Below are 27,400 nucleotides of genomic sequence, written 5' to 3'. Positions count from 1 at the left end.
CTCTCTCTGCCTCCCCTTCTCTGTGTAGTTCTTTCGAATAAATAATTTTTTAAATAAATATTAAAAAAATAAAGTAAGTCTATGGACTAGGGGCTCATGTTGGACTGACACAGGACATGCATGTGGGAGGAGGCCCTCTGTTGCGACTGGCATCACACAGGGTAGGAATTCTCTATGTCCCCTAACCCCCAATCAGGATGTGTAGATAAAATATGGCCACAAACAGAGACAAAGAAAGAAGAGTGTACCCCTCTTCCCCAGTCACACATCTGTCCTAATAAATCTGCCGCTGGTATCTCTTCTACAAACACACCAGGCCCACCGACCACTGGAAGTGTGGTCCTGGGTCACGCAGGCTGCAGTTTACGCCCACCGATGCTGTACCAGCTACGGTGTGGTGCCCATGAACCTACAAACATTGTAAGAAACCTGGCATTGCCGCTCAGTCTCGGGAAATGATTCCAGCTGAGCCCGCAGGCGTAATAAACTGCTGATCCTCCACTGTCTCTGTGCCTGTTTGCTGGAAGGAGTTTTCCCACCCCAGGTTTCGGTAACAGATGGGCCAATTCAACACAATTCTCATGTCTTGATATAATGGCTCATTTTCAGGAAAAGAATAAGAAATTACATTAATATTTCAATAAATGTAGAGTACCAATACATAATGATTCTTACGTACAGGTAACACAAATACACAGAGCCAGGGGTCTTCAGGAAGTTCATGGAGGGGACGTCTGGCCTCTGAGGACGCCTGCATCCCACACTGCAGGGCCTGGGTTCTACCCCAGCTCACTCCCTGCCTCCAGCCTCCCGTGAGTGCAGACCCAGCAGGCAACGCTGAGGGCCCCAGCACCTGCTCTCCTGTCTCCCAGAGCAGGGGTGGGTGTGGGTGAGGGCCCCAGCACCTGCTCTCCTGTCTCCCAGAGCAGGGATGGGCATGGTGAGGGCTCCAGCAGCTGCTGTCCCCTCTCCCAATGCAGGGGTGGGCATGGTGAGGGCTCCAGCAGCTGCTGTCCCGTCTCCCAGTGCAGGGGTGGGTGTGGGTGAGGGCCAGGGCCCCAGCACCTGCTATTCCGTCTCCCAGAGCAGGGGTGGGTGTGGGTGAGGGCGCCAGCACCTGCTCTCCTGTCTCCCAGAGCAGGGGTGGGTGTGGGTGAGGGCCCCAGCAGCTGCTGTCCCGTCTCCCAGTGCAGGGGTGGGCACTGGTGAGGGCCCCAGCACCTGCTATCCCATCTCCCAGAGCAGGGGTGGGTGTGGGGGAGGGCCCCAGCAGCTGCTCCCTGTCTCCCAGAGCAGGGGTGGGCACGGTGGAGACACCTGAGTTCCCGGTTCCCAGCTCCAGCTGCTCTGGGCATTGTGGTAAGGAAACTGGTGGATGGGAGCTCTCTCTCGCTGACTCTCAAGTACGTAAAATTAATTTTTTCAAAGGTCATAGAAAATACAGATCATGAAAAGTGCATGGATTTAAGATTTTTTTGCAATAAAAATATCTTAAAATACTCCTACCTAAGGCATCCCAGGTGGTGTCTGAACCACCCGGCCATGCATGCAGCCCTAAACTTACCTTTTAATTTAATTTTCCCATGAAATGCTTGAAGTACCCTGGTTCACCCCTCCCCTCTCCTCCCCTCCCCCTGCCTCCTGGAGCCCCGACTCTCCCCCACCCCCACCCCACCAAAGGCTAGTATGACAGAAGACAATGCGTTGAAGATGGAGAGTGAAACACCTGGAATATTCTCAGAGGACCCTTTACAACTCCCCCCTCCCCCCCACACCATTGCCAACTAAGTTGCCTCCTCCCCTCCCCAACTCCCTGGGCCTGGTCCTCCCCCAACCCTTATTTCCTGAGCCAATCAGAACAGAGAAGAGCAGAAGAAATGGTTAGGAAAACAGGAAGTACTGGGGGGGTGTCGCCTGGGTCTCCTGCACCCCGCCTCCCCCCCCCCCCCCGCCTCCCCTGCCCTCCCCTGCCCTCCCCCCTCACCTTAGAGAAGAGGCTGAAGCACCCCAGGCGGCTCACGATGCAGTAGACCTCGGGCAGACGCTTCCCTTTGCCTCCAGGCTTTGGGAGGAAAAACACAGGAATCAGGAGTGTGGACATCTCAGGGAAGAACGGAAGCCACATGTTTTCTGCTATCAAGTGGGAGAGGCCTCTATTTTACAGTTCTCCCGGATCTTTTAAGAAAACGCACAGATAGGAGAGCGCACAAATCACTTTTTCACAAAGCGGCCCCTGGAAGAAGAAACACACCAGCACCAGGAGCCCAGGGCCCCGCTAGCCTGAGACCTCTTCGGGGTCCCCGTGACCCTGCCCCAGATGGACCTGCGAGCCACGCCGCTGAAATCCCGCGCGAGGTGCGCCTCTGTGCCGGGCTCCAGCACTCAGCATCCACGAGCTCCACGGCGACAGGCGACGCTGCTGGTTGCCCACACACCATGCCACAGCACCCTGCGGTGCGGTGCCGACACCATTACCGTGGTAAAGTACGCATCAAGAAGGCTTTTGGGCTTGGGCTCATTGTTGACCCCAGTATTTTTGCAGCTACTGTGGCCACAAGTTTCAGGACGCCAGAGTGGCTTTCGAAAGTCCAGGAAGAAAGCAACTGTCACCTCCCACCCCGCAGCGGGAAAGCGCTTCCGGTCATGAGCTTTTAGTACCTCTGAAGGGCTCAAATAAAGATCGCCGTGCACATAGTGGGTCAACGCCGTCAGGGAAGGAGCCCGGCTTGCTTACTCGAATCACCGCAGCTCTCCCGAGCACTCACTCGGGCTACACGTGCTCAGTCAGGGAAGGAGCCCGGCCTGCTTCCTCGAATCACCGCAGCTCTCCCGAGCACTCACTCGGGCTACACGTGCTCAGTCAGGGAAGGAGCCCGGCCTGCTTACTCGAATCACCGCAGCTCTCTCGAGCACTCACTCGGGCTACACGTGCTCATCACAGCGAAAATTCTGGAGAAGCCGCTTCTGAAGAGCTTCCAAGCTAACCTTTTTTCTTTTTTTTAAAGGTTTATTTATTTATTTAAGAGACAGAGTTACAGAGACAGGGAGAGACAGAGAGAAAGGTCTTCCATCTGCTGGTTCACTCCCCAAATGGCAGCAATGGCTACAGCCAGGCCAATCCAAGGCCAGGAGCCAGGAGCTTCCTCTGGGTCTCCCACGTGGGTGCAGGGGCCCAAGCACTTGAGCCACCCTCTGCTGCTCTCCCAAGTGCACCAGCAGGGAGCTGGATCAGAGGTGGAGCAGCTGGGACTTGAATCAGTATCCGTGTGGGATGCTGCTGCTGCAGGCGGAGGCTTAACCTACCACATACACCTCAGCACTGGCCTCCTAAGCTCACCTTTTTTTCTAAAAATTTTTTCTGATTTTCTTTTTTATTTATTTATTTATTTTTTTGACAGGCAGAGTGGACAGTGAGAGAGAGAGACAGAGAGAGAGAAAGGTCTTCCTTTGCCGTTGGTTTACCCTCCAATGGCTGCTGCGGCCGGTGCACCGCGCTGATCCGATGGCAGGAGCCAGGTACTTATCCTGGTCTCCCATGGGGTGCAGGGCTCAAGCACTTGGGCCATCTTCCACTGCACTCCCGGGCCACAGCAGAGAGCTGGCCTGGAAGAGGGGTAACCGGGACAGAATCTGGCGCCCCGACAGGGAATAGAACCCGGTGTGCCGGCACCGCTAGGCGGAGGATTAGCCTAGTGAGCCGCGGCGCCGGCCTCTAATTTTCAAACTGAAAGGAAAATCAATTTTAATACTTTAATTTGATCAATGAAATTATCCTGCTTAACTTCTTCAGTCATTCAGTAAATACACTGTTTATTCGCTAATTAAGAACTTTTTATTGAACACTTACTATGTGCCGCATGGTAAAGTGGACTCGAAAGTTTTTAAGCCTGTCCCCCCCAACCCCAGCCTATTTCAAAGACCGAAATACACCTGCAGTGCAAACAGTCATGAAGATTTTTCTAAGGCACGGGCCCAGGGCTGGCTTGAGCTCAGCGGTTCCTGAGGAAGGAACGGGCCTCAGAAAGCTCGTTCTGAGATGTCTGGGCACGAGCTCCTCACTGGAGTGCTGACTTGTACAGGTGACCGCTCCAGTCCCCTCTCGTCGGCACCTGCTCTCAAGGCTCCCTCTAAGCGACCAGGGTCCATCTGGGCTAAGGAGAGAGGTGGAAGAGTGATTCTCACCTGCCCGGGAGGCTCTCGTGGGCACCCCAATCTTTCTCCGTGGTTTTCACCAGCCAGGGTCACCTGCCACATCTGCTCCCTCGCGCGTACCCCGTGTACCCTGGTGAGGGGGAGCCGCCGGGAGCCAGCAGCTGGGCGTGGCTGGGACCGGCGGGCGGAGCGCACTCACCAGCAGCCTGCGGCAGTACCCGAACCTTCTGCTCCCATCCTCTCCGGTTAAGACAAAGGAGAACGTTTCACTGTGTGTGGAAACAGACCTGCGTCAGGGTGCAGCAGGCGGCCACGCGGACAGCCCGTCCCTCTGCGCTGAGACGCCGGCGCCTGCAGATGGCTTCGGGGTGACGGGCAGGGAGCAGGGATCTAACACGGCTTAATGTCCAGAGGGGAATGGGTTGGGGGGGGCCTTTTCTGCCCCGAGCCCTCTCCGATGCCATTGCCTGGGCCAGTCCATGGCACACAGCCCAGTGGCCACCCCTGTCTGTGGCCGCGGAGCTGCCTTGGGGAGCTGCAGGGTGAGGCGGCTGTGCTGATCTGGGACGAGGCTCAGCGAGAGCCTCAGAGCGCCTGGACCCCTCTGGGGACAGCCCCTGGTGCAGCTCTGGCTCTTGCAGGAGGCTTAGTGACCGCCAGCCCTCAAACCCCTAGGACTTGTGGCCTACTGCGTCGGGTCAAATGCTGAGGCAGCAGCAACAGCTGGGACCTAGCAAGGTGGCCGACAGCACAGAGCTGCACCAGCTGCACCCCCAGGGACGGGTGCCCAGGCCACCCAGGGAGCGTGTGCGGGCCTTGGATAAGGACGGAGACCGGCAGCACTTCCCCAGCTGCCTCAGGTGACAGTCACCTTCTCAGCTCACCAGACAGACAGGCCCCATGCTGGGAGGGCGGGCTGGCCAGTCTCGGCCAGGTCCCACAGCATGGCTCAAGGGCAGAATGGACTCCTGGGGTTGGCCTCTGATCCTTTTTTAAGGATTAATTTATTTATAGCAAAGTCAGAGTTACAGAGAGGAGAGATTCTTCTTCCACCGCTGGTTCACTCTCCACATGGCCGCAGCGGCTGGGGCTGGCCAGGCTGAAGTCATGAGCCAGGAGCTTCCTCCTGGTCTCCCACGTAGGGGCAGGGACCACTTGGGCCAACTTCCACTGCTTTCCCAGGCACATGGGAGGGCCTGCCTAAACCTGCACCCCCAGCCCAGAGAGAGGGGAGTGTGAGCGCGCACCTGGTGAACTGCTGCACAGGAGCCCAGTCCTTGGCGTCGGGGAAGCAGAACTGGGGGATGGCCTTCAGCTGGTCCTCCGCCTCTCTCATGAACTTGAACGACCTCTCCAGCTGCACAGGGAAGAGTGACAGGTTCAGAGTGAAACCCGGCCTGGGAGAGGGAGGCAGGGGATGGCGAGGGGCACGTGGCCCACCTTTCGCAGCTGGGACTGCTCCCCACCCCCACCCCGAGCCCTTCCTGTGCGAGGCTGGCAGCCCGGTGTGCTGGGCCCGCTCCCTCGGGGGCAGCTCTGACCACAGGCAGAGCAGCGGGACTTGAGCCAGCGCTGGTACGGCGTGCTGGCCTTGCAAGCTGCAGTTTACCCTGCGTGCCACAATGCTGGTCCCAACAAAACATGATTCAGAGATTAAAGCCATGAGCATGCCCACTTTGTTTAGGAAAAGGAATCATGCTTTCAAAAACCACCCAGGAACAAAAGAGGAATGATTTATAATTATTTAGCTAATAACATTTGCATTATTTATTTAATTATTATATTTGAGAATTGGAGGCTTTGCTTTTGTTGACAGGTTTATACTTGTTACATTTCCTTTAAAAATACTTAAAGACAAATTGGCTAAAATTACCATCATTAATTTGAAAAATCAGGTATTTCTAAGGTTGGAAATTTCCATCTCTAACCTAATTTCTCTTTGTAATAATTTCCATCAATTTTTTATCTTGTTTCCAATAGTGGCCAGTAATCTATAGTTAATTAATTTATTTAAAGATTTTATTTATTTGAGAGATAGAGTTACAAAGGGAAAGAGAGAGGTCTTCCATCTGCTGGTTCACCCCCAAATGGCTGCAACAGCCAGAGCTCAGTCAATCTGAGGCCAGAGCCAGGAGCTTCTTCCAGGTCTCCCACATGGGTGCAGGGGCCCACAGCCCATAGTTTATTTAAAGATGGGGGAGAGAAGGGAGATAGAGAGAGAGATACTGATCTTCCATCTCCTGGTTCACTCCCCAAATGACAGCAGCCAGAGCTGGGCCAGGTGGAGTCAGGAGCCAGGAGCTCCACTCTGGTCTCCCACAGGGGTGGCAGGGACCCCAGCACTTGAGCCATCATCCACTGCCTCCCCGCTACATGAGCATGAAGCTGGATGGGGGGTGGGGTAACAGCAAGTCAGGGCAGCTAACCCCCCCAGTGCACAGTCTGTGCTTTAAAGCAGCCAAGGGGCCGGCGCTGTGGCACAGTGGGGTAAAGCCCCCGCCTGCAGCACCGGCTTCCCACACGGGTGGCGTTCAAGTCCCAGCTGCTCCACTTCCAATCCAGCTTCCTGCTGATGGTCTGGGAAAGCAGCAGAAGATGACCTAAGTGCTTGGGCCCCTGCACCTGCATGGGAGACCTGGAAGCAGCTCTGGGCTCCGGCACAGCTCTGGCCATTGCGGCCACCTGGGGAGTCAATCAGTGGATGGAAGACCTCTCTCTCTCTCTCTGTCTCTACCTTCTCTGAACTCTTTCAAATAAATAAAAATCTTTTAAAAAGAACAGCCTCTCAATGGCAGGCATTTGGCGCGGCTGTTAAGCTGCCACGTGGGATGCTGCCATCTCAGACTGGAACACCTGGTTCAAGTCCTGGGTCCGTCCTCCACACCAGCTTCCTGCTCACACGCACCCTGAGGGGCAGGGCAGGTGTGAGAGAGCCACACGGAGTTCCTGGCTCAGACCTGGCTGCTGCGGTCATTTGGGGGGTGCGCCAGCTGATGGAAGACCCCTCTCTCTTTCCCTCTCTCCCCTTCTATGTTGATCATTCTTTCAAATAAGTAAGTAAATCTTTAAAAAATCCCCAGCGTGAAAAGCAGACGGAAGGAAGCAGCGACACTCCCCACGGGGAAGCCACCCTGAGAGGCACATCTTGCAGGGACTCGAGCGCCAGCACTTTGCAACGAGGCCCCGTCACCACGGGTGAGAGCCACCGCAGGTCACACAGCCCAGCTCACCACAGCGATGTGTGAGGACAACTACTGCATAAAAAGATAAATGCACAGGCGTACAAAGTGTGTACACACACACACATGTGCATAGATACAGAAACACACGTATGCACACGTGCATATGCACAAACACACTCATACACATGTGTGTATACATGTAGAGAACACACAGGTATATATGCAAAACACACAACTATATACATGCATGTGCACGTGAAATATTTTCACATACACGTGTATGTATAATGCATGCACATACACATGCAAGCATCTATAAACACACATGTGTGTACACAGGTATGATATATACACATGTACACACATATGTGTATATATTTATAAAATACACAATACCTGTACACACATACAGATACATGTATATGTATAAGATATTTACATATACATAGAGATGGAGAAACACTGGTGGCAAGATGCAGTTCTAACAGAGGAGATGGGTTAAACAGGTTAGGGCATACCCATGTGAGGGAGCATTATGTAATTTGAAAAATGAGGGGCTGGCGCCGTGGCTCACTTGGCTAATCCTTCAGCTGCGGCGCTGGCATCCCATATGGGCGCCGGGTTCTAGTCCCGGTCGCTCCTCTTCCAGTCCAGCTCTCTGCTGTGGCCAGGGAGTGCAGTGGAGGATGGCCCAAGTGCTTGGGCCCTGCACCCCATGGGAGACCAGGAGGAAGCACCTGGCTCCTGGCTTCAGATCGGTGTAGTTCCGGCTGTAGCAGCCATTTGGGGGGTGAACCAATGGAAGGAAGACCTTTCTCTCTGTCTCTCTCTCTCACTGTCTAACTCATCTGTCAAATAAATAAATAAAAAAGATGTTTTGGGATTTTAATTTTTAATTTATTTGGAGACAGAGACACAGAGAGGGAGACCTACAGACACTGGCCTGGCCCTTTCTCCCTTCTTCCCTGGACCCGCCTGCTGCCCCTGCGCCTTCGGGCCCTGCCCGAGCTTTCTGGTCTGCAGGCTCCTCCACGTGGTGACTCCGGGTGCTCGGCATGAATCCAGATCTCGCACTCTTTTAGATAGGCTCCTCACTCTCTTATGCATTTCTCTCACTGAACAACAAGCTGAAAACTTAAAACAAAACAAAACAAAAAAGACAACTCCCATCTGCTGGTTCACTTCCCAAATACCCTTAACGATGATAAGTTTATAAAACAGAACGTGAAGTACAATTCAAAAACCGTTTTCTAAGAAAGTAATACTTTGAGAAAAGAGTGGGAAAGAAACAGAATCAATGCTCATATTTGTGTGGTGGGACTGTCAGCTTGTCACCGAACCGGCTTTCACGTGCTACCCAGGAGTCTGGGAGCTCCGGCAGCTCTGGGACCCGTTAGTTACCACTTCGTGGTCAGTGCCTCTGTCCCTGGATCCTCGACGGGCACTGACATGGGGACACCGCTGTGCAGGTCCCCAAGGGCAGGGACTGGGGCGGCACAGTCCTCCGTGCCCTGAGCGCACCTGGGCACACAACCAGCAGCCCCAGCTGGATTCTGGGCACATTCACGGCAGGGGGCTTCTGGGAGCATGCCCTAGAGGCCTGCAGCCAGGGCCTCCGCTCTCCTTCCTTCTACCTTCTCACTCTCCACGCTGAGGGCGGGGCTGAAGGGGACAGGAGAGGAGGCAGGGGGCACACCAGGCCCCAGGCGGTGCTGGTGCAGGACAGGAGCTCCCCCCCCCTCGGAGGCACTGGGTTTGTACAGACATCGGACATCGTCATATTCTGCCTGTTGAGTGCTTGCAGGCTGTCCCCGTTTCTGGTATGCTGGGTCTGTGCCCTCCTGTGAGGGAGTCTGTGACCACGACGGGGGGGGGGGGGGGGACAGGAAACACATTTGGTCCATCTTTGTGATCCTCTGGGGCCGAGCAGACAATGGCCTGTCACATGTTCTCAGTAAATTCTAGATGAACTGAATTAGAATGTGGGGAACCTCTTTCACACTGACGTCAAGGTCTGAGGGTCACTTATCTGTGTCATGTCAGCCTTCATTAGGTGTCGCGGCTTTGGAGGTGCCGATTTAATTTACAGCAGAACCAAACCCACGTGGCCGTGAACAGCGGTGCCTGGAGACCCACGGTGCCCAGGCAGGTGCCCATCACGGACACCGTGCGATGCGACTCGGGCTGGGGGGGCTGCGGCCAGCCTGTGACATGGGCAGCGGGACCCTGGGCAGCACCTCTCTGCCAAGCTCCCCCGCAGCAGCTTCTTCCTCTGACCCGCCCTCATCCAGGCCCACTCGCCAGGTTCTAGACCAGCCAAGGTGTTCCCCAGCCTCGGACGCTCCCCGACGCCCCGAGGCCCAGCCCGGCCACGCTGTACCTTCAGAGGAAACTGCTGGGTGAGCTCGGGCACATAGGCAGCCCCCGCCTGCTTCCTGTGCAGGGCCACGACCACAAAGTACTCGAAGAGCTGCCTCTCCTGGTACTCGACCAGCTCCCGGTCAAGCGCCAGGTACCGAGGGGCCTGCTTCAGCCGGGACTTCACGTGGACCAGGCGGCGGCTGTGGGCTGCAGAGAGGGAGAGACCCGGGGCCCGGCGTGACTCACCCGCCACGATGCTGTGCAGAGCTGCCACGGGCTCTGTCATTTCCAGCTGATCTCCAAAGTGGTTGCCCATCGAACAAGTTAGCAGCAGGCTCTTTGGGGCCCTGGCTAAGCTTCTGGGAGAAGCCCCTACCACAGGCCAGCAGCCCGTGGCGGGGAGGACCTGCCCTGCCCTGCCCTGGCCCTGCTGTCTGGCTCAGGAAGCCCCTGTCGCCATCTGTCTCTGGGTCGGGGACACTGACCCTCCCTTCAGTCCTTCCCTTGTCTTTCAGTTTGTGTGATGTGACAAAATCCAGACGGTCGAGCCTCTGGGGCTGGGGACTTAGTAAACATCCCGTGTGACTCAACTGGCAGAGGCCCGGCTCTCCCAGGGGCTCCCAGCCACCCCCTCGCCCGCCACCAGTGCGTCATGGAGGCGGCCGGGCAGCAGCTGGGGCCCGGAGCCGACAGGTGCCCTTCGCCTCACCCGGCCGCCCTGGGCTGGCTCTCTCTGGCTTCTCCCACGAGTCGGGGAAATGTGGAGAACTCACTAGAGCCTGGATCTAGATCAGAGAATTTTAGGCGCACGCGGGTCACTGTTGTCACAGAGGTCACGGATGGAAGAGGAACTGGAGGCCCTGAGACCGTGCAGCGACCGGAACAGGAGGGCCCAGGGGGCGAGGCCCCGGCGGCCCTGCACGGGCAGCTGCATCCTGTCGGCCTGAGAGCAGAGACAGCACTCACACGAGGGGACAGCGGCGGCCGCGGGGTCTCTGGCCGATCGGTGCTGCTCTGGCCTGGGCCGCCCTGGGCACCCTGGGTCCTCTGTCCCCTCAGCGAGCTGGGCAGGACTGCACCTGGGCGCCCACTGCGTGCACCCCCCCCCAGCCCCCTCACCTTTCAGCTTCTCCTCGGTGTCACTGTCAGACTCACTGTTCTCGTCTGTCACTAGACCAAAGGAGCAAGGGAGAGATTGCAGAGTGAGTTTGACAGCAGGCAGCGTTTTCCACACACGCAAAACCTCCAGTTCCAGAAGGTGTGTGCTTTATTTTGGGTTCACATGAATGGAAGGGGACACACTGTGTTTGTTTGTTTCCAAGTTAACTGGGCTCTGGTGAAGACGGTGCCTATATCAAGGAACACAGTGAGAGATCCGGGCGCCTTGCGTGGCTGCTAAGCCGGGGTCAGGCGACGGGGCGAGGCACGGGAGGGGGTCGTGCTGCCCCGCTGCGCGCAGGCTCTGTGGACTGCCCAGGGTCCTGCTTGCTCTGCTCCGTAGGAGCCACTGGGAAGCCGCAAGCAGGCGCTGTCAGACCCGTGGGAGGGCTGCGCGCCGAGCAGGGACGGCCGGGGCGCTACCTTTTCCTGAGTTGCTCTCTGCGGACTGGGACAGCCTCTTCACGCGTTTCTTCCCTCTCCGGGCCTCGTAGATGGCGTTGATTCGCAACACCAGCTGCCAGACAGCAGAAGGAGTCGGGTTAGCAGCGCCCCCGCCCCGCCCCCGCCGGGCGGGCGAGCGCCAACTGTCAGGGCTGAGGCCCGTGGGGCTCCGACACTTTGATGTCACTGTGGCTTGGCAAGCAGCTTTTGCTCCCAGAACAAAACAAGAAAAGGAAGAGACAGATAAAAAAAAAAGTTCCCAGGCAGGCCTCTTTCATGGGAAGCGTTCCAAAGACCAGCAGCCTGGCTCCGTCTGCGCCAGCCCAGCACAGGGCCCTGTCCACAGGGGAGCGCTCGTCCCAGAGCCCTCCACGGAGTCGACACAGGCGTGCTGAGTAAGTGCGCAGGGGTACTCGGGCGGGCATCACAGAGGCCCGGGGAGCTGCACACACACACACGCACACACACACACACGCACACACGCACACACACACGCACACACACACACGCACGCACACACACGCACACACACACACACGCACACACGCACACACACACACGCACCCCGCGCCTCTGTGGCACCTGTGAAAGCAGCCCTCCCTCCCCCGCAGGCCTCTCCCTGCTGCCGGCCAAGGCTGGTGCTTCCCCCGTGCCTGTCTGCCTGCCTCTCTGCCCAGGAGCTGCCTGCTGCCCATGTCTGCGTGTCCCCATGTTTGCTGGGCCCCAGGGCTTGCTGTCCGGGGCTACATGCTCAGGGCACACTGCGAGGAACCCACACGCGGAGGAACTCTACAGGCTAACGAAAGTAAGCCTGCTGCTCCCTAAGCCTCTTGTCCGTGCGTTCACACAGTTCTTATCTACGCGAACAGGAATACAGGCTGGCAACCACCTCCCACGCCCTGTGACCGTCTCAGTTCTGCCTTCTGGTATACTTTCAATCCCCGGGTCCCCTCTGCCGCCGGCTGGCTGGTGTCTGTGGGTCACCCGCCGGGCCTTAAAGTCCTCATGGAAGAACGACAGGGTGGGAGCGGCTCCAAGGTCTCCTCCGGCTCGGGCTTCCCCAGCCTCTGTGACAAATGTCAAGCTGTCCTTGGGCCTGCAGGGTGCTCTCGCAGCCTCGCCGGCCACCAGGTGAGCCACTCCACAGCACCTCCACTCATGGGCACGATCTGTGGGGGTTTCAGCAGCCCCCAGGGTCACCTCCCGCCAGCTGTCACAGCACAGCCTGCCTCCCTGCAGGGGCAGCGGCCTCCCTGGTCAGCCCTGGTGGAGGGAAAGGCGGAAGCCACCCACGCACACCAGCGATTTTAAAGGGGTGCTGCCTGCACCCCAACTTGTCGGGCTTTGAATTCCCAGGACAGGAGAGGAAGCGGGGCGACAGGCACCCAAGGAGGTGCGCTGGGCTGGCCGCGGCCGTCGCCCTCAGTGAGCTGGAATGCCTGGCCAGCTCCCCCCACAGGCAGGGGCACCTGCCCGCCCAGGAGGAGGGAGCAGCGTTGTTCAGGCTGCCCAGTGGCAGCTCCTGCCGGCTGAGTGCACCCTCCAGACACACGCTCAGGCCCCGATGGCCACCAGATCTCTGTGACATCTCCGGCCACGTGCTGCTCTTGCTTCATGGCCTGGCTCCACTCTCACACAGGGTCCCTATCTGAGTCACAAGCCGCCCAGGAGACAGGTGCTTGTATCCACTCCCCGGGTGTCTCCCCGAGCGCTCGCTTCCCGGACCGGCCCCTTCGCTCCCCTCTGCGCGTGTCCTAACCTGGGGACATTGACAGGACCCCCAGCTCCCACGTAGGCAGACGCAGGCTGAGTGAATCGCTAGCATTAGTCACCACAGCCAGGAGGCAGAAACAGCCCTGACATCCGCAGCCAGATAAACGGATCGGCGGGACGCGACGCGGCCTTACACGAGACAGGATTCAGCCTTGTAAGGGACTGGAGTCTGACACACGCTCCAGCACGGAGGAACTGGGAATCCTGACTGCGGCCAGCCAGAGACAAAGGACAAGGCCACGCGACTCCACTCACGCGAGCGGCCTGGCCTAACCAACTCGGGAGAGACAGAAGGTAGAACCGGTCACCAGCGTCAGGGGAGAAGGAAATGGGGTCGTTAATGGGTACAAGTTTCTGTCTGGGGAGATGAGAAAGCTCTAGTCGAGCCGTGCGGGCTGCAGCAGAGGGCGAATCCGCCAACGCTGCCGAGCGGTGCGTTCAAAGATGACTCACGATAATTCCATGTGAGGGACGTTTTACTGAAATTTAAAGCTATGAGTGAGTTGAGGGGTCAGATTTTTTAGGAAGGGACAAGGACAATGTTAAACCCATTCTGAATCTCTACCCAAAGTATACAAACACCAAGGAAGACGTCAGTTGCAGGGCCGGCGCTGTGGTGTAGCAGGTTAAGCCGCCCCCTCTAACACCAGGTGGGTGTTGGTTCGAGTCCCGGCTACTCTGCTCTGCTTCCGACCCAGCTCCCTGCTAATGCTCTGGGAAAGCAGCAGAAGATGGCCCAAGTACTCGGGCCCTGCACCATGTGGGAGGCCCAGAAGAAGCTCCTGGCTCCTGGCTTCAGCCCAGCTCAGCACTGGCCATTGTGGCCATTCCGGGGGTGGACCATCGGAGGGAGGTCTCTGTCTGCCTCTCCCTCTCGCTCTACAACTCTGCCTTTGGTCTCCCATGCAGGGGCCTGAGTACTTGAGCATCTTCGGCTGCCCTCCCAGGGAGCTGGACTGGAAGCGGAGCAGCGGACTCGAATGAGCCTCTGTATGAGAGGTCGGCATCGCAGGCAGCGGCTTCACAAACCACTGTGTCACCGCACTGCCCCAGATAACTACATCCTAAAAAAAGATGAATGGTGGGGGGTGGGCATTTGGTCTGGTGGTTAAGATGCCTGTGTTCCGTACTGGAAGGCTCCTGTTGGCTCTGGCTCCTGACTCCAGCATCCAGCATCCAGCAGTGCAGGTCCTGGGGGAGGGGGGAACAGCTGGGTCCCTGCCACCCCTGTGGGAGACCTGGACTGAGTTCCAGGCTCATGGCTTTGGCCCTGGCTGAACTCCAGGCATCTGAGGGGTGACCAGACAGACGGGATCTCTCTCCATTTCTCTCTCTGCCTTTCAAATAATCAGTACAAAACTGAAAGTGAGAGAGAAGAGGAGAGAGAAACGGGATGTGCAGTGGCCCTCAGGGACTGATACCCCAACAGGGAGGACAAGATGCAGGCAGGGACGAGCCCAGGGGGAGGACAGGATGCAGGCACAGAGACGAGCCCAGGGGAGGACAGGATGCAGGCAGGGACGAGCCCAGGGGGAGGACGAGATGCAGGCAGAGAGGTGAGCCCAGGGGAGGACAGGATGCAGGCACAGAGGTGAGCCCAGGGGAGGACAGGATGCAGGCACAGGTGAGCCCAGGGGGAGGACAGGATGCAGGCAGAGAGACGAGCCCAGGGGAGGACAGGATGCAGGCACAGAGGTGAGCCCAGGGGGAGGACAGGATGCAGGCAGAGGTGAGCCCAGGGGAGGACAGGATGCAGGCACAGGTGAGCCCAGGGGGAGGACAGGATGCAGGCAGAGAGACGAGCCCAGGGGAGGACAGGATGCAGGCAGAGGTGAGCCCAGGGGAGGACAAGATGCAGGCACAGAGACGAGCCCAGGGGGAGGACAGGATGCAGGCACAGGTGAGCCCAGGGGGAGGACAGGATGCAGGCACAGGTGAGCCCAGGGGGAGGACGAGATGCAGGCACAGAGACGAGCCCAGGGGGAGGACAGGATGCAGGCAGGGATGAGCCCAGGGGGAGGACAGGATGCAGGCACAGGTGGGCCCAGGGGGAGGACAGGATGCAGGCACAGAGGTGAGCCCAGGGGGAGGACAGGATGCAGGCAGAGGTGAGCCCAGGGGGAGGACAGGATGCAGGCACAGGTGAGCCCAGGGGGAGGACAGGATGCAGGCACAGGTGAGCCCAGGGGAGGACAGGATGCAGGCAGAGGTGAGCCCAGGGGGAGGACAGGATGCAGGCAGAGAGGTGAGCCCAGGGGGAGGACAGGATGCAGGCAGAGGTGAGCCCAGGGGGAGGACAGGATGCAGGCGCAGGTGAGCCCAGGGGGAGGACAAGATGCAAGCACAGAGGTGAGCCCAGGGGGAGGATGAGATGCAGGCAGAGGTGAGCCCAGGGGCCGCTCATGAATGCCACAGAGGGTGCACACAGCTGCCAGACAGCCCTCGCCTCGCTCTGAGTCAGCTTAAGGAATGAGCAGAAATCGTTCACGCTTTGGTCTGTAATCTCTCCCAAGGGAGTGAAACTTTAAATATACTCTCACATAACGGTACTTCACAGGAGATACAAGTTATTGTTTTAGAAGTGTGCTGTACTGAAAAGAATACGGGCCCTGTTAGAAACGTTTTCCCCCTAAGTCTGAAATGATGTCATATGAAAGATGGTCGTTGCAGACGGACAGTCGTCCGGCAGGGGAGGAGTCACGGCTTGCACGGGACCCCTGCTCACGTGTGCAGGGGAGGGCGGCACGGGGTCTGACCACAGAAGCAGCCAGTGTCTCATGCACCCTGCCGTGCAGCTCCTGGATCCGTCAGCTGCCCGGCAGGGAGAGGCTGGCCGGGAGCACACAGAGGGGCCGCCTCCTCTCCCTGGCCACCTCCCCTGGGACATTCACTCCTACAGGGGCTGAAGCCGGGGGACGGGAGGATGGCAGCTGCCAGGAGGGCCCCTCACGGCAGAGCAGGTCAAAGAAAGCCAACCAACTGCACCGTCTGATTCGCCCTGAGCAGGCGACCGAGTCCTTCTGGCTAGAGACAGACACGCAGAAGCAAGGGTGCGGGGCGGCAAACGGTTCAAGGATCCAACACACGGGAAGTCCCGAATGTGCCTGGCAAACAGCCTTGACCTGAGGGACGGGATGCAGGGCGCTCTGAGAACGCACTATTTAAGAGCGAGCGGACACCTGGCTGATGTGACGTAGCCTGAGACTCCTGACAAACCGTTCTAAGTCATTTGAGTGTCTGTGAAGATTAGCTCCTTTGTCTTTGGTAAAATAAGTTGTTCTATTTTCTTTTTAAGGCTTATTTATTTATTTGAAATGCACATTACAGAGAGACAGAGAAGGGGAGAGAGATATCTTCTATTCACTGGTTCATTTCCCAAATAGCAGAAGCCAGGAGCCAGGAGCTTCTTCCGGGTCTACCACATATGGGTGCAGGAGCCCAAGCACTTGGGCCATCTTCTGCTGCTTTCCCAGGTTATCAGCAGGGAGCTGGATTGGAAGTGGAGCAGCCAGGACTTGAACCGGAGCCCATGTAGGATGCTGGGGCTGTGGGGTGGCTTAACCTGCTGCACCACGGTGCTGGCCCCCTATCTCCCTCAACCTTTATGATGAACAGTTGTAAGATTTTTGTTGTTGGGGTTGGCACTGTGGTGTAGCAGGTAAAGCAGCCACCTGCAATGCTGGCATCTCATATGCATACGGTTCGAGACCTGGCTGCTCCATTTCCAATCCAGCTCCCTGATAATGCACCTGAAAAAGTAGTGGAGGATGGTCCAAGTGCTTGGGCCCCTGCGTCCATGTGGGAGGCCCAAGAAGCTCTAGATTCCTGGCTTCAGCCTGGCCCAGTCCCGGCTGCTGTGGCCATCTGGGGAGTGAACTAGCAGATAGAAGACCTCTCTGCTCTCCTTCTCTCTTTATAACTCTGCCTTTCAAATAAATACAATAAATAGTTAAAAACACAGATAAACTAAGAAGAAAGAAACTGCTACCTTGTACACTAAACACACAAACAGGGACAGTAACAGAGCCCCTTTCTCCCCTCTACTTCCACATACAAGACACACCTTTCTTTCTCTCAATCTCAAAAAAACTTGCCAAAACTATTAAAACAGGACATGGGGGACCAATGGGTGAAAGCGCGGGGGTGTAAGACAGAGGTTGAATGCTTCTCAGAAGATCGCACACTCAGGAGTACCTGAGCGGCTGTGTCACTGTGATCACACACTCAGGACTACCTGAGCGGCTGTGTCACTGTGATCGCACACTCAGGACTACCTGAGCGGCTGTGTCACTGTGATCACACACTCAGGATTACCTGAGCGGTGTGTCACTGTGATCGCACACTCAGGACTACCTGAGCGGTGTGTCACTGTGATCGCACACTCAGGACTACCTGAGCGGCGTGTCACTGTGATCGCACACTCAGGACTACCTGAGCGGCTGTGTCACTGTGATCGCACACTCAGGACTACCTGAGCGGCTGTGTCACTGTGATCGCACACTCAGGATTACCTGAGCGGCTGTGTCACTGTGATCGCACACTCAGGAGTACCTGAGCGGCTGTGTCACTGTGATCGCACACTCAGGACTACCTGAGCGGTGTGTCACTGTGATCGCACACTCAGGACTACCTGAGCGGTGTGTCACTGTGATCGCACACTCAGGACTACCTGAGCGGTGTGTCACTGTGATCGCACACTCAGGACTACCTGAGCGGTGTGTCACTGTGATCGCACACTCAGGACTACCTGAGCGGTGTGTCACTGTGATCGCACACTCAGGAGTACCTGAGCGGTGTGTCACTGTGATCGCACACTCAGGACTACCTGAGCGGTGTGTCACTGTGATCGCACACTCAGGACTACCTGAGCGGCTGTGTCACTGTGATCGCACACTCAGGATTACCTGAGCGGCTGTGTCACTGTGATCGCACACTCAGGATTACCTGAGCGGCTGTGTCACTGTGATCGCACACTCAGGATTACCTGAGCGGCTGTGTCACCGTGATCGCACACTCAGGACTACCTGAGCGGCTGTGTCACCGTGATCGCACACTCAGGACTACCTGAGCGGTGTGTCACCGTGATCGCACACTCAGGACTACCTGAGCGGCTGTGTCACTGTGATCGCACACTCAGGACTACCTGAGCGGCTGTGTCACCGTGATCGCACACTCAGGACTACCTGAGCGGCGGTGTCACTGTGATCGCACACTCAGGATTACCTGAGCGGCTGTGTCACTGTGATCGCACACTCAGGACTACCTGAGCGGTGTGTCACTGTGATCGCACACTCAGGACTACCTGAGCGGCTGTGTCACTGTGATCGCACACTCAGGACTACCTGAGCGGTGTGTCACTGTGATCGCACACTCAGGACTACCTGAGCGGCTGTGTCACTGTGATCACACACTCAGGACTACCTGAGCGGCTGTGTCACTGTGATCGCACACTCAGGACTACCTGAGCGGTGTGTCACTGTGATCGCACACTCAGGACTACCTGAGCGGCTGTGTCACTGTGATCGCACACTCAGGAGTACCTGAGCGGCTGTGTCACTGTGATCGCACACTCAGGACTACCTGAGCGGCTGTGTCACTGTGATCGCACACTCAGGACTACCTGAGCGGCTGTGTCACTGTGATCGCACACTCAGGAGTACCTGAGCGGCGTGTCACTGTGATCGCACACTCAGGAGTACCTGAGCGGCTGTGTCACCGTGATCGCACACTCAGGACTACCTGAGCGGCGTGTCACTGTGATCGCACACTCAGGATTACCTGAGCGGCTGTGTCACTGTGATCGCACACTCAGGACTACCTGAGCGGCTGTGTCACTGTGATCGCACACTCAGGACTACCTGAGCGGCTGTGTCACTGTGATCGCACACTCAGGACTACCTGAGCGGTGTGTCACTGTGATCGCACACTCAGGAGTACCTGAGCGGCTGTGTCACTGTGATCACACACTCAGGACTACCTGAGCGGCGTGTCACTGTGATCGCACACTCAGGACTACCTGAGCGGTGTGTCACTGTGATCGCACACTCAGGACTACCTGAGCGGTGTGTCACTGTGATCGCACACTCAGGACTACCTGAGCGGTGTGTCACTGTGATCGCACACTCAGGACTACCTGAGCGGCTGTGTCACTGTGATCGCACACTCAGGATTACCTGAGCGGCTGTGTCACTGTGATCGCACACTCAGGATTACCTGAGCGGCGTGTCACTGTGATCGCACACTCAGGAGTACCTGAGCGGCGTGTCACTGTGATCGCACACTCAGGACTACCTGAGCGGCTGTGTCACTGTGATCGCACACTCAGGATTACCTGAGCGGCGTGTCACTGTGATCGCACACTCAGGAGTACCTGAGCGGCGTGTCACTGTGATCGCACACTCAGGATTACCTGAGCGGCTGTGTCACTGTGATCGCACACTCAGGATTACCTGAGCGGCGTGTCACTGTGATCGCACACTCAGGACTACCTGAGCGGTGTGTCACTGTGATCGCACACTCAGGACTACCTGAGCGGCGTGTCACTGTGATCGCACACTCAGGATTACCTGAGCGGCGTGTCACTGTGATCGCACACTCAGGACTACCTGAGCGGTGTGTCACCGTGATCGCACACTCAGGACTACCTGAGCGGCGTGTCACTGTGATCGCACACTCAGGACTACCTGAGCGGCTGTGTCACCGTGATCGCACACTCAGGACTACCTGAGCGGCGTGTCACTGTGATCGCACACTCAGGACTACCTGAGCGGTGTGTCACTGTGATCGCACACTCAGGACTACCTGAGCGGCTGTGTCACCGTGATCGCACACTCAGGACTACCTGAGCGGCGTGTCACTGTGATCGCACACTCAGGACTACCTGAGCGGCTGTGTCACTGTGATCGCACACTCAGGAGTACCTGAGCGGCTGTGTCACCGTGATCGCACACTCAGGACTACCTGAGCGGCGTGTCACTGTGATCGCACACTCAGGACTACCTGAGCGGCTGTGTCACTGTGATCGCACACTCAGGACTACCTGAGCGGCTGTGTCACCGTGATCGCACACTCAGGACTACCTGAGCGGCTGTGTCATGTGTGGTTCCTGCTCAGTTTTCTAAGACCAAAGTGAGGCTGTGTAGTCATTAAGTCACTGCTCGCTATTCTGCAACTGGAGGGTGTAACACTTTTTCCGATGCATTTACTTGAAAGAGAGAGAAAGAGGGAGATCTGCCGATTCACTCCCCCCCGTGTGCAATAATGGAGATGAGTCCGCTTGCAGCCAGAACACAGTCCAGGTCTCCCAGGTGAGCGGCAGGAGCCGAGTGCCAGAGCCATCAGCCACCCTAACCCAGGTGTGCACTGGCAGGAAAGCTGGAACCAGACGTGGAGCTGGGATGCTAACCCAAGAACACTCAGAGGGGAGGGCGGGAGTTCAGGACGCCCACGCCGTACCCCTCCCCCAGAGTAGCCCTAATGATGATGCAGCAGACACACGCCGTGCGCCAAGGGTGCCGCCCGCCAGCACACAGCACATCACCAACACGGGGCCCGCACTGCGTCCTGGGCAGGGCTGGGCAGAAACACCACGATGGGGCGTGGTGCTCTGACCACGTCTGCACGTCATCGACCCCATCTGACGCTAGCTACGGAGCAGCCTGCCCCCGAACTCCCGCACACAACGTTCTGCGGGCTTCGTGACCCCCACAGCCCTTCCGCAGACCCTGAAATTCAGATCCCTGCTCTGGGAGTTCCTGCGGGAGGTGGTGCTGACGGAGTCCGAAGACGCCGCCCCGCTCCGCGCTCTGGCTCGCTGGTTACTCTGAAGTACGGGTACCGGGAAAGCAGCAGACACAAGGACGACGCGCTGATTGCCACTTCTCTTCCCGAAAGCGGGCAGGGCAATTCTTATGGAAAAGATGCCCGTGCGGGAGGACAGAACCGTTCTTATCACCAGAGACGGGAGCAACGCCCAGGGGAGACCGTGCAGCTCGGCTTTGCTGCACCAGCTCAGCCTGCCTGGCTTCTCTCCCACACGGCCGCGCTCTGCTCAGCCCTGGACAGAAGCACTCGGCCTGCAGGTCTTTTCTCGACCCCTAGCCCTACCCCTCCTTCCCCTTCAGCATGCCCTCTGACGCCAGGGTGCTGCACTTCGGTGACTGACCAGGACGAGGGTCTTCCTCCTTCTTGTGAGGGCTCCCACACACACGTGAATCAAGTTTGTATGCATCTCTCCTCTGTTAAGCTGTCTCAAGCCAATTTAATGCTTGGGCCCAGCAGGAGACCCGAAGAGGCAGAGGGAAAATTCTGCCTCCCTACAGCACACAACTGTCAAAGAGGGACCTGCACTGTGGGGCTGAAACTGAGCAAAAGGAAATGCGAGCGACAGACACACGAGGCCCTGCACCCCAGCCAGAAGAAGCACTTTGGACAGGTGCAGGCCGGAGCGCACACCGGTCCCGGTCCCAGTCCCCGCCCCTGCGGGCGTGGGCAAGGTCCCAGGTGAGATGATGGTGGATGGAGTTCCAGCTTTTTGAGACTACGAAGCAGGAGGCCGCGGCCTTCCGAGGACGGCCCTGGAAAGTGTTGTCTGAGATCGGAGGGTGGCTAAGGCCAAGAGCTAAGAGGACAGCTACGGGGCCACAGTAATTCTCAGGGCACGGACCCAGATGCCCCTGCCCGGGATGACACAGACGGCAGATGGCTCCGCGTCTCCGCCCGGCCTCTGCAGCTCACGGGGAGTGCGTGTCGGAACGCAGTTTGCTGTGGGCGTACCTTGGGGACCTTCCTCTTCTTGCGGCCGTTCTGTGGGTCTCCAGGGTTAAAGAGAGTGTCGTCGGGGCTGCTGGGCGTGGAGGGGGGGCTCACTCTGGACGGGGACCCAGTTCCATCCCGACTCAGCTTCCTGGTGTCCAGGAGTCTGAAGTTCCTCCTCTCGGAATTTTGCCGGAGAAAAGCAGGTTTGGACAACGACTGCTGTTTGGGGAGAGAGGAATGAAGAGAGAGGAATGAAGAGTAAATCGATCCGCAGGGGACTAGCCAGGATGGGAGGGGAGCTCCTCACCATCCCGGGGTGTGTGCTGCTCCTCTGGGTTTGCAGGAGCTCAGTAACATGTATCCAGTTATGGGAAGTATGTGTGCTAAAGAATATAAATCGAATCCAGTCTCTCTGTATAGACAAACGGGACGTGGCCTGGCTCAATCCTCTGACCTCACAGACGAGGCTTTCTGGTCGCCTGCGCACCTGTCCCTGAAACCGGCCCCAGAGCACCTCCTACACCAGGAAGTTCATGTCTCTGGGCCGCAGCATCTTATCCCTGAAACAAACCTCTTCAGAGTCAAAGGCAAATAAAAACTTTAAAAAAAGTTTACAGGTGCCGGCGTTGTGACACGGTGGGTTAAGCCCTCACTTGTGGTGCCGGCATCCCATAGGGGCGCCAGTTTGCGTCCAAGCTGCTCCACTCCTGACCCAGCTCCCTGCTGGTGTACTGGGAAAAGCAGCGGAAGATGACCCAAGTGCTTGGGCCCCTGCACCCAATTGGGAGACCCAGATGGGGCTCCTGGCTTATGGCTTCTGCCTGGCCCAGTGCCGGCCACTGCGGCTATCTGGAGAGTGAACCGGCAGATGGAAGATCTCTCTGTCTCTCCCTCTCTCTCTCTGTGACACTTTCAAAATAAATCTTAAAAAATTTTACAACTCATAACATAAAAACAAACTTATTTTCCAAATACATACTACAAATTAATGAGAAAAAGACAAGTCAAAAGAGGGAACAGGCAAAAGAATAGTTTACAGAAGTGGACATGCGCTATTTAAATACATGCACATATGTAAATAAAAGCACGGCTTTGCGGCTTTGCTCGTAAGGAAAAAGACCGGGGCAGGCATCTGGCCCAGCAGCTCAGCCCCAGCGGGGACGCCCCGCCCCGGTCAGACGCTACTGTTGAGTCCTGGCGCCACTCCTGGCTCCAGCTTCCTGCTAATGCAGATCCAGGAGGCGGCAGCAACGGCTCAAGCACCTGGGCTCCTGCCACCCACGTGGGAGACCTGGACTGAATTCTGGCTCCCAGCTTTCGCCCGGCCCAGTGCTGACCACTGTGGGCATTTGGGGAGTGAACAGTCGGGCTGGAGTTCTTTGTTTTCCTCTCTTTGTATCTCAAATAAATAATAAATAAAATTTTAGGAAGAGAAAAAAAAACTTCACTGAAGAAACGTTTGTCATTCACTTGAAGGTCAGAAAAGATGAAAAAACTGATGAACCGTGGCTGCTCTGGAGGGAGGAAATAGGTGGGGCGATAAGATGACTTCCCATCGTACACCTTTACTTACCTTACATTTCAGCCATGTGAATGTATTAGCTATTCACTAAATAAGAAACACTAGCGAAATCAAAGAACCACTTTGGCTCCTTTTTTCCAACGACACACACAGACACACTCACGTACACAGTGGCGTAGTTTTAGTTTTAACAAATGAATTAAAAGAGTAAATTACAAGGCACCTGGCAGACTGCCCGAGAGCAGGCATTAATAGAAGTTATTTCGTTTCCATTTTTTTCACACTTAGAAGTGCTAACTGCATTCTTCCTTAGTACAGCGTCTTCTTTACCTATTTATCTTCTAGGATCCTGGAGTTTTTCTGATTGTTTCGCATGAGCTCTATGTGGAAGAGATGTTAGCTGTTTGTCAGTTTGCTGCCAGTGAGCTCTTCCTGTGGGGTTTGCTTGTATGCACTTATGTATGTATTACTGTATGTATTTTTTTTTAAAAGGCAGAGTGGACAGTGAGAGAGAGAGACAGAGAGAAAGGTCTTCCTTTGCCGTTGGTTCACCCTCCAATGGTCGCCACGGCTGGCGCGCTGCAACCGGCGCACCGCGCTGATCCGATGGCAGGAGCCAGGTGCTTCTCCTGGTCTCCCATGGGGTGCAGGGCCCAAGCACTTGAGCCATCCTCCACTGCACTCCTGGGCCACAGCTGGCCTGGGAGAGGGGCAACCAGGACAGAATCTGGCGTCCGACCGGGACTAGAACCCGGTGTGCCGGCACCGCTAGGTGGAGGATTAACCTATTGAGCTGCGGCACTGGCCTGTATTTGTTATATGGAATCCTTCACACAACTTTAACAATATGAGAGCCTGTTCACCTTATCCTTTGTGATTCACTTCTTTGCCTACAGAATATCCTCTTTCATTTGTTTACTAACTTGAAAGGCAGAGCAATGGAAGGAGGAGACACAGAGGGGAGATCATCTGTTGCTGGTCCGCTCCCCACATGGCTCCAACAGCCGGGCCCGGGACAGGCTGAGACCAGAACAAGGAACTCATGCTGGTCTCTAAATGGGTGGCAAGGGTCTATTTGGACCGTTATTCACTGGCCTCCCAGGCACATCGGCAGGAAGCTGGATTAGAAGTGGAGCAGCCAGGACTTGGACTGGTTTTCTGACATGGGGTGTGGTGTTGCAAGTGGAGGCTTACCCTGCCGTACCACAACGCCGGCCCCTCTGCCCCCTCTCAGAGGCTAACAGATAGCTAGTCCCACCTTCCCTCTTCATCGGGACGCTCCTGGTTAATTGTGAGCATGCTTTACTCATTAACCCATCACTAGGCTGACACACGGCACGTTGGTCCAGATCCTTCTCTTCTGCACACTGCCCCTACTTGGCTTCGTGAACGAGACTTGCTTTCTCTAACTCACAAGGCCAACTTCACCATATCTTAAACCGTCAGAGTAGACCCGGGGAATTCCACCGACTCCTTCATCCTTGCTCAGTTCCAAACAGTACGGAACAGAAACCCCTGAATGGCGTTTGTAAAGATTTCCAGGAGGCCAGCGCCGCGGCTCAATAGGCTAATCCTCCGCCTGTGGCGCCAGCACACCAGGTTCTAGTCCCAGTCGGGGCGCCGGATTCTGTCCCGGTTGCCCCTCTTGCAGTCCAGCTCTCTGCTGTGGCCCGGGAGTGCAGTAGAGGATGGCCCAAGTGCTTGGGCCCTGCACCCACATGGGAGACCAGGAGAAGCACCTGGCTCCTGGCTTTGGATCAGCGTGGTGCACCGGCCACAGCGGCCATTGGGGGGTGAACCAATGGAAAAGGAAGACCTTTCTCTCTGTCTCTCTCTCTCACTGTCCACTCTGCCTGTCAAAAAAAAAAAAGATTTCCAGGAATGAAGACTCATTGGCCCCCGACGTGACCTGCTCCAGTGTTTCACTGTGGGTCTATCAGGAGTGACCGATCCTCCAGCAGCCTGGTCGTGATGGGTGCCTCAGCCACACCAGCAAACAAGGAGCAATGGTGGCAAGCCTTCTCGCGGCCGATGCCACCTGCACCACAGTCCAAGCAAGTGCTCGCCAGAACTTCCTATCACACTGTGGGCAAAAAGCAGGAATCTGTTTGTGTGAGAGATGCAGACTGGGGTGGTATTTCCCTTTCTCAAAGGAGATTCAACTAAGCAGGAGGAAGACAGAAGGAACCAACATAAGGCCCACAGCTCTCTGACGAATGTGAAGAGACCCGGTGGAGAAGGCGGACTGCTTCTCCCAGGGGACACGGGGCTGGGCTGCCGCCGAGCGTCCAGGGAGCTTCCGTGGGGGTGAAGACTTAGTGGGCTGTCGGGGGAGAGCAAGTCTGTAACTTGGTGGAGAGGAGGAGCGAAGAGCCTTCACAGCTTGGAGTGGGTGCAGTGAAACCAGGAACGAGATGGACGACGCAACCACGAAGACCTCGGACTGTCCATCAGCACGGGTGCAACATTTAGCAGCTGACTTTCTTCTTTCTTTTCTTAAAGATTTATTTGAAAGGCAGAACAAGAAGGGGTGGGGGTGGAGGGAAGAGAGAGAGAGAGAGAGAGAGAGAGAGAGAGAGAGAGAAACCCCTGCACCTGTTGGTTCACACCCTAAATGGTTGCAATGGCTGGGGTAGGGCCAGATCAAAGCCAGGAGCCTGGAATTCCATCTGGTCTCCCATGTGGACAGCAGGGGCCCAAGTACTTGGGTCATCATTTGCTGCCTTCCAAGCACAGTGGCTGGAAACTGGATTAGAAGTGGAACAGCCGAGGGGCCAGCGCCACGGTGCAGCACGTTAATCCTCTGCCTGCGGCGCCGGCATCCCATATGGGTGCTAGTTCAAGTCCCGGCTGCTTCTCTTCCGATCCAGCTCTCTGCTGTGGCTTGGGAGGGCAGTGGAGGATGGCCCAAAAGCTTTGGCCCCTGCACCCTCATGGGAGACCAGGAGGAAGCACCTGGCTCCTGGCTTCAGATCAGTGCAGCTCCAGCTGTTGAAGCCGTTTGGGGAGTGAACCAGCAGAAGGAAGACCTTTCTCTGTCTTTCTCTTTCCCACTGTCTGTAACTCTACCTCTCAAATAAATAAATTAAAAAAAAATCTTTTTTATTTTTTATAGAGTTAGACAGTGAGAGAGAGACAGAAAGGTCTTCCTTCCATTGGTTCACCCCCCAAATGGCTGCCACAGCCGGAGCTACGCCGATTCAAAGCCAGGAGCCAGGAGCTTCCTCCTGGTCTCCCATGCAGGTGCAGGACCCAAGCACTTGGGCCATCCTCCACTGCCTTCCCGGGCCACAGCAGAGAGTTGGCCTGGAAGAGGAACAGCCGGGACTTGAACTAGCACCCATATGGGATGCCGGCGCCGCAGGCAGAGGATTAACCAAGTGAAGCACGGCGCCGGCTCCTAAATAAAATCTAAAAAAAAAAAAAAAAAAAAAAGTGGAAAAGCCGAAATTTAAGCTGGCACTAGGGTATGGGATGTAGGCATCCCAAGCAGTAGCACAAAACCTGCCCCTACACAATATTTAAAAATACATGGGGCTGGCCGGCTCCACGGCTCACTAGGCTAATCCTCTGCCTGCAGTGCCAGCACCCCGGGTTCTAGTCCCAGTATGGGCGCCGGATTCTGTCCTGGTTGCTCCTCTTCCAGTCCAGCTCTCTGCTGTGGCCCGGGAAGGCAGTGGAGGATGGCCCAGGTGCTTGGGCCCTGCACCCACATGGGAGACCAGGAGGAAGCGCCTGGCTCCGGCTTTGGATCGGCGCAGCGCGCCAGCCGCAATGTGCCAGCCGTAGCGGCCACTTAGGGGGTGAACCAATGAAAAAAAGAAGACCTTTCTCTCTGTCTCTCACTGTCTAATTCTGCCTGTCAAAAAAAAATAAATAAATAAAGCCGGCGCCACGGCTCACTAGGCTAATCCTCCGCCTAGCGGCGCCGGCACACCGGGTTCTAGTCCCGGTTGGGGCGCCGGATTCTGTCCCGGTTGCCCCTCTTCCAGTCCAGCTCTCTGCTGTGGCCAGGGAGTGCAGTGGAGGATGGCCCAGGTGCTTGGGCCCT

The 27,400-nt window shown here is 56.7% G+C and overlaps 1 protein-coding gene across 4 annotated transcripts in view; it reads right to left on the bottom strand.

Moving 5' to 3' along the window:
* The window catches only part of DENND2A (DENN domain containing 2A), a 106,535-nt gene that overhangs the window by 23,423 nt on the left and 55,712 nt on the right, over positions 1–27,400 (bottom strand). For 2 of the 4 annotated variants that reach the window (XM_070071408.1, XM_070071409.1), the window contains exons 6-12: positions 21,846–22,043; positions 11,277–11,370; positions 10,815–10,865; positions 9,715–9,902; positions 5,400–5,509; positions 4,352–4,421; positions 1,985–2,062 (exon numbers count right to left, since the gene is read on the bottom strand). In XM_070071408.1, coding sequence (XP_069927509.1) covers positions 1,985–2,062; positions 4,352–4,421; positions 5,400–5,509; positions 9,715–9,902; positions 10,815–10,865; positions 11,277–11,370; positions 21,846–22,043 — 789 coding nt within the window. Of the gene's footprint in view, positions 1–1,984; positions 2,063–4,351; positions 4,422–5,399; positions 5,510–9,714; positions 9,903–10,814; positions 10,866–11,276; positions 11,371–21,845; positions 22,047–27,400 lie in introns of all 4 variants that reach the window. The other 2 variants (XM_070071406.1, XM_070071407.1) reach the window with 1 other exon arrangement.

The sequence above is a fragment of the Oryctolagus cuniculus genome, chromosome 3, assembly GCF_964237555.1.
Source record: "Oryctolagus cuniculus chromosome 3, mOryCun1.1, whole genome shotgun sequence".
Classification (NCBI taxonomy): domain Eukaryota; kingdom Metazoa; phylum Chordata; class Mammalia; order Lagomorpha; family Leporidae; genus Oryctolagus; species Oryctolagus cuniculus.
Note: the sequence above shows the minus strand (reverse complement) of the source record. Positions and strands in the feature narration are given on the sequence as shown.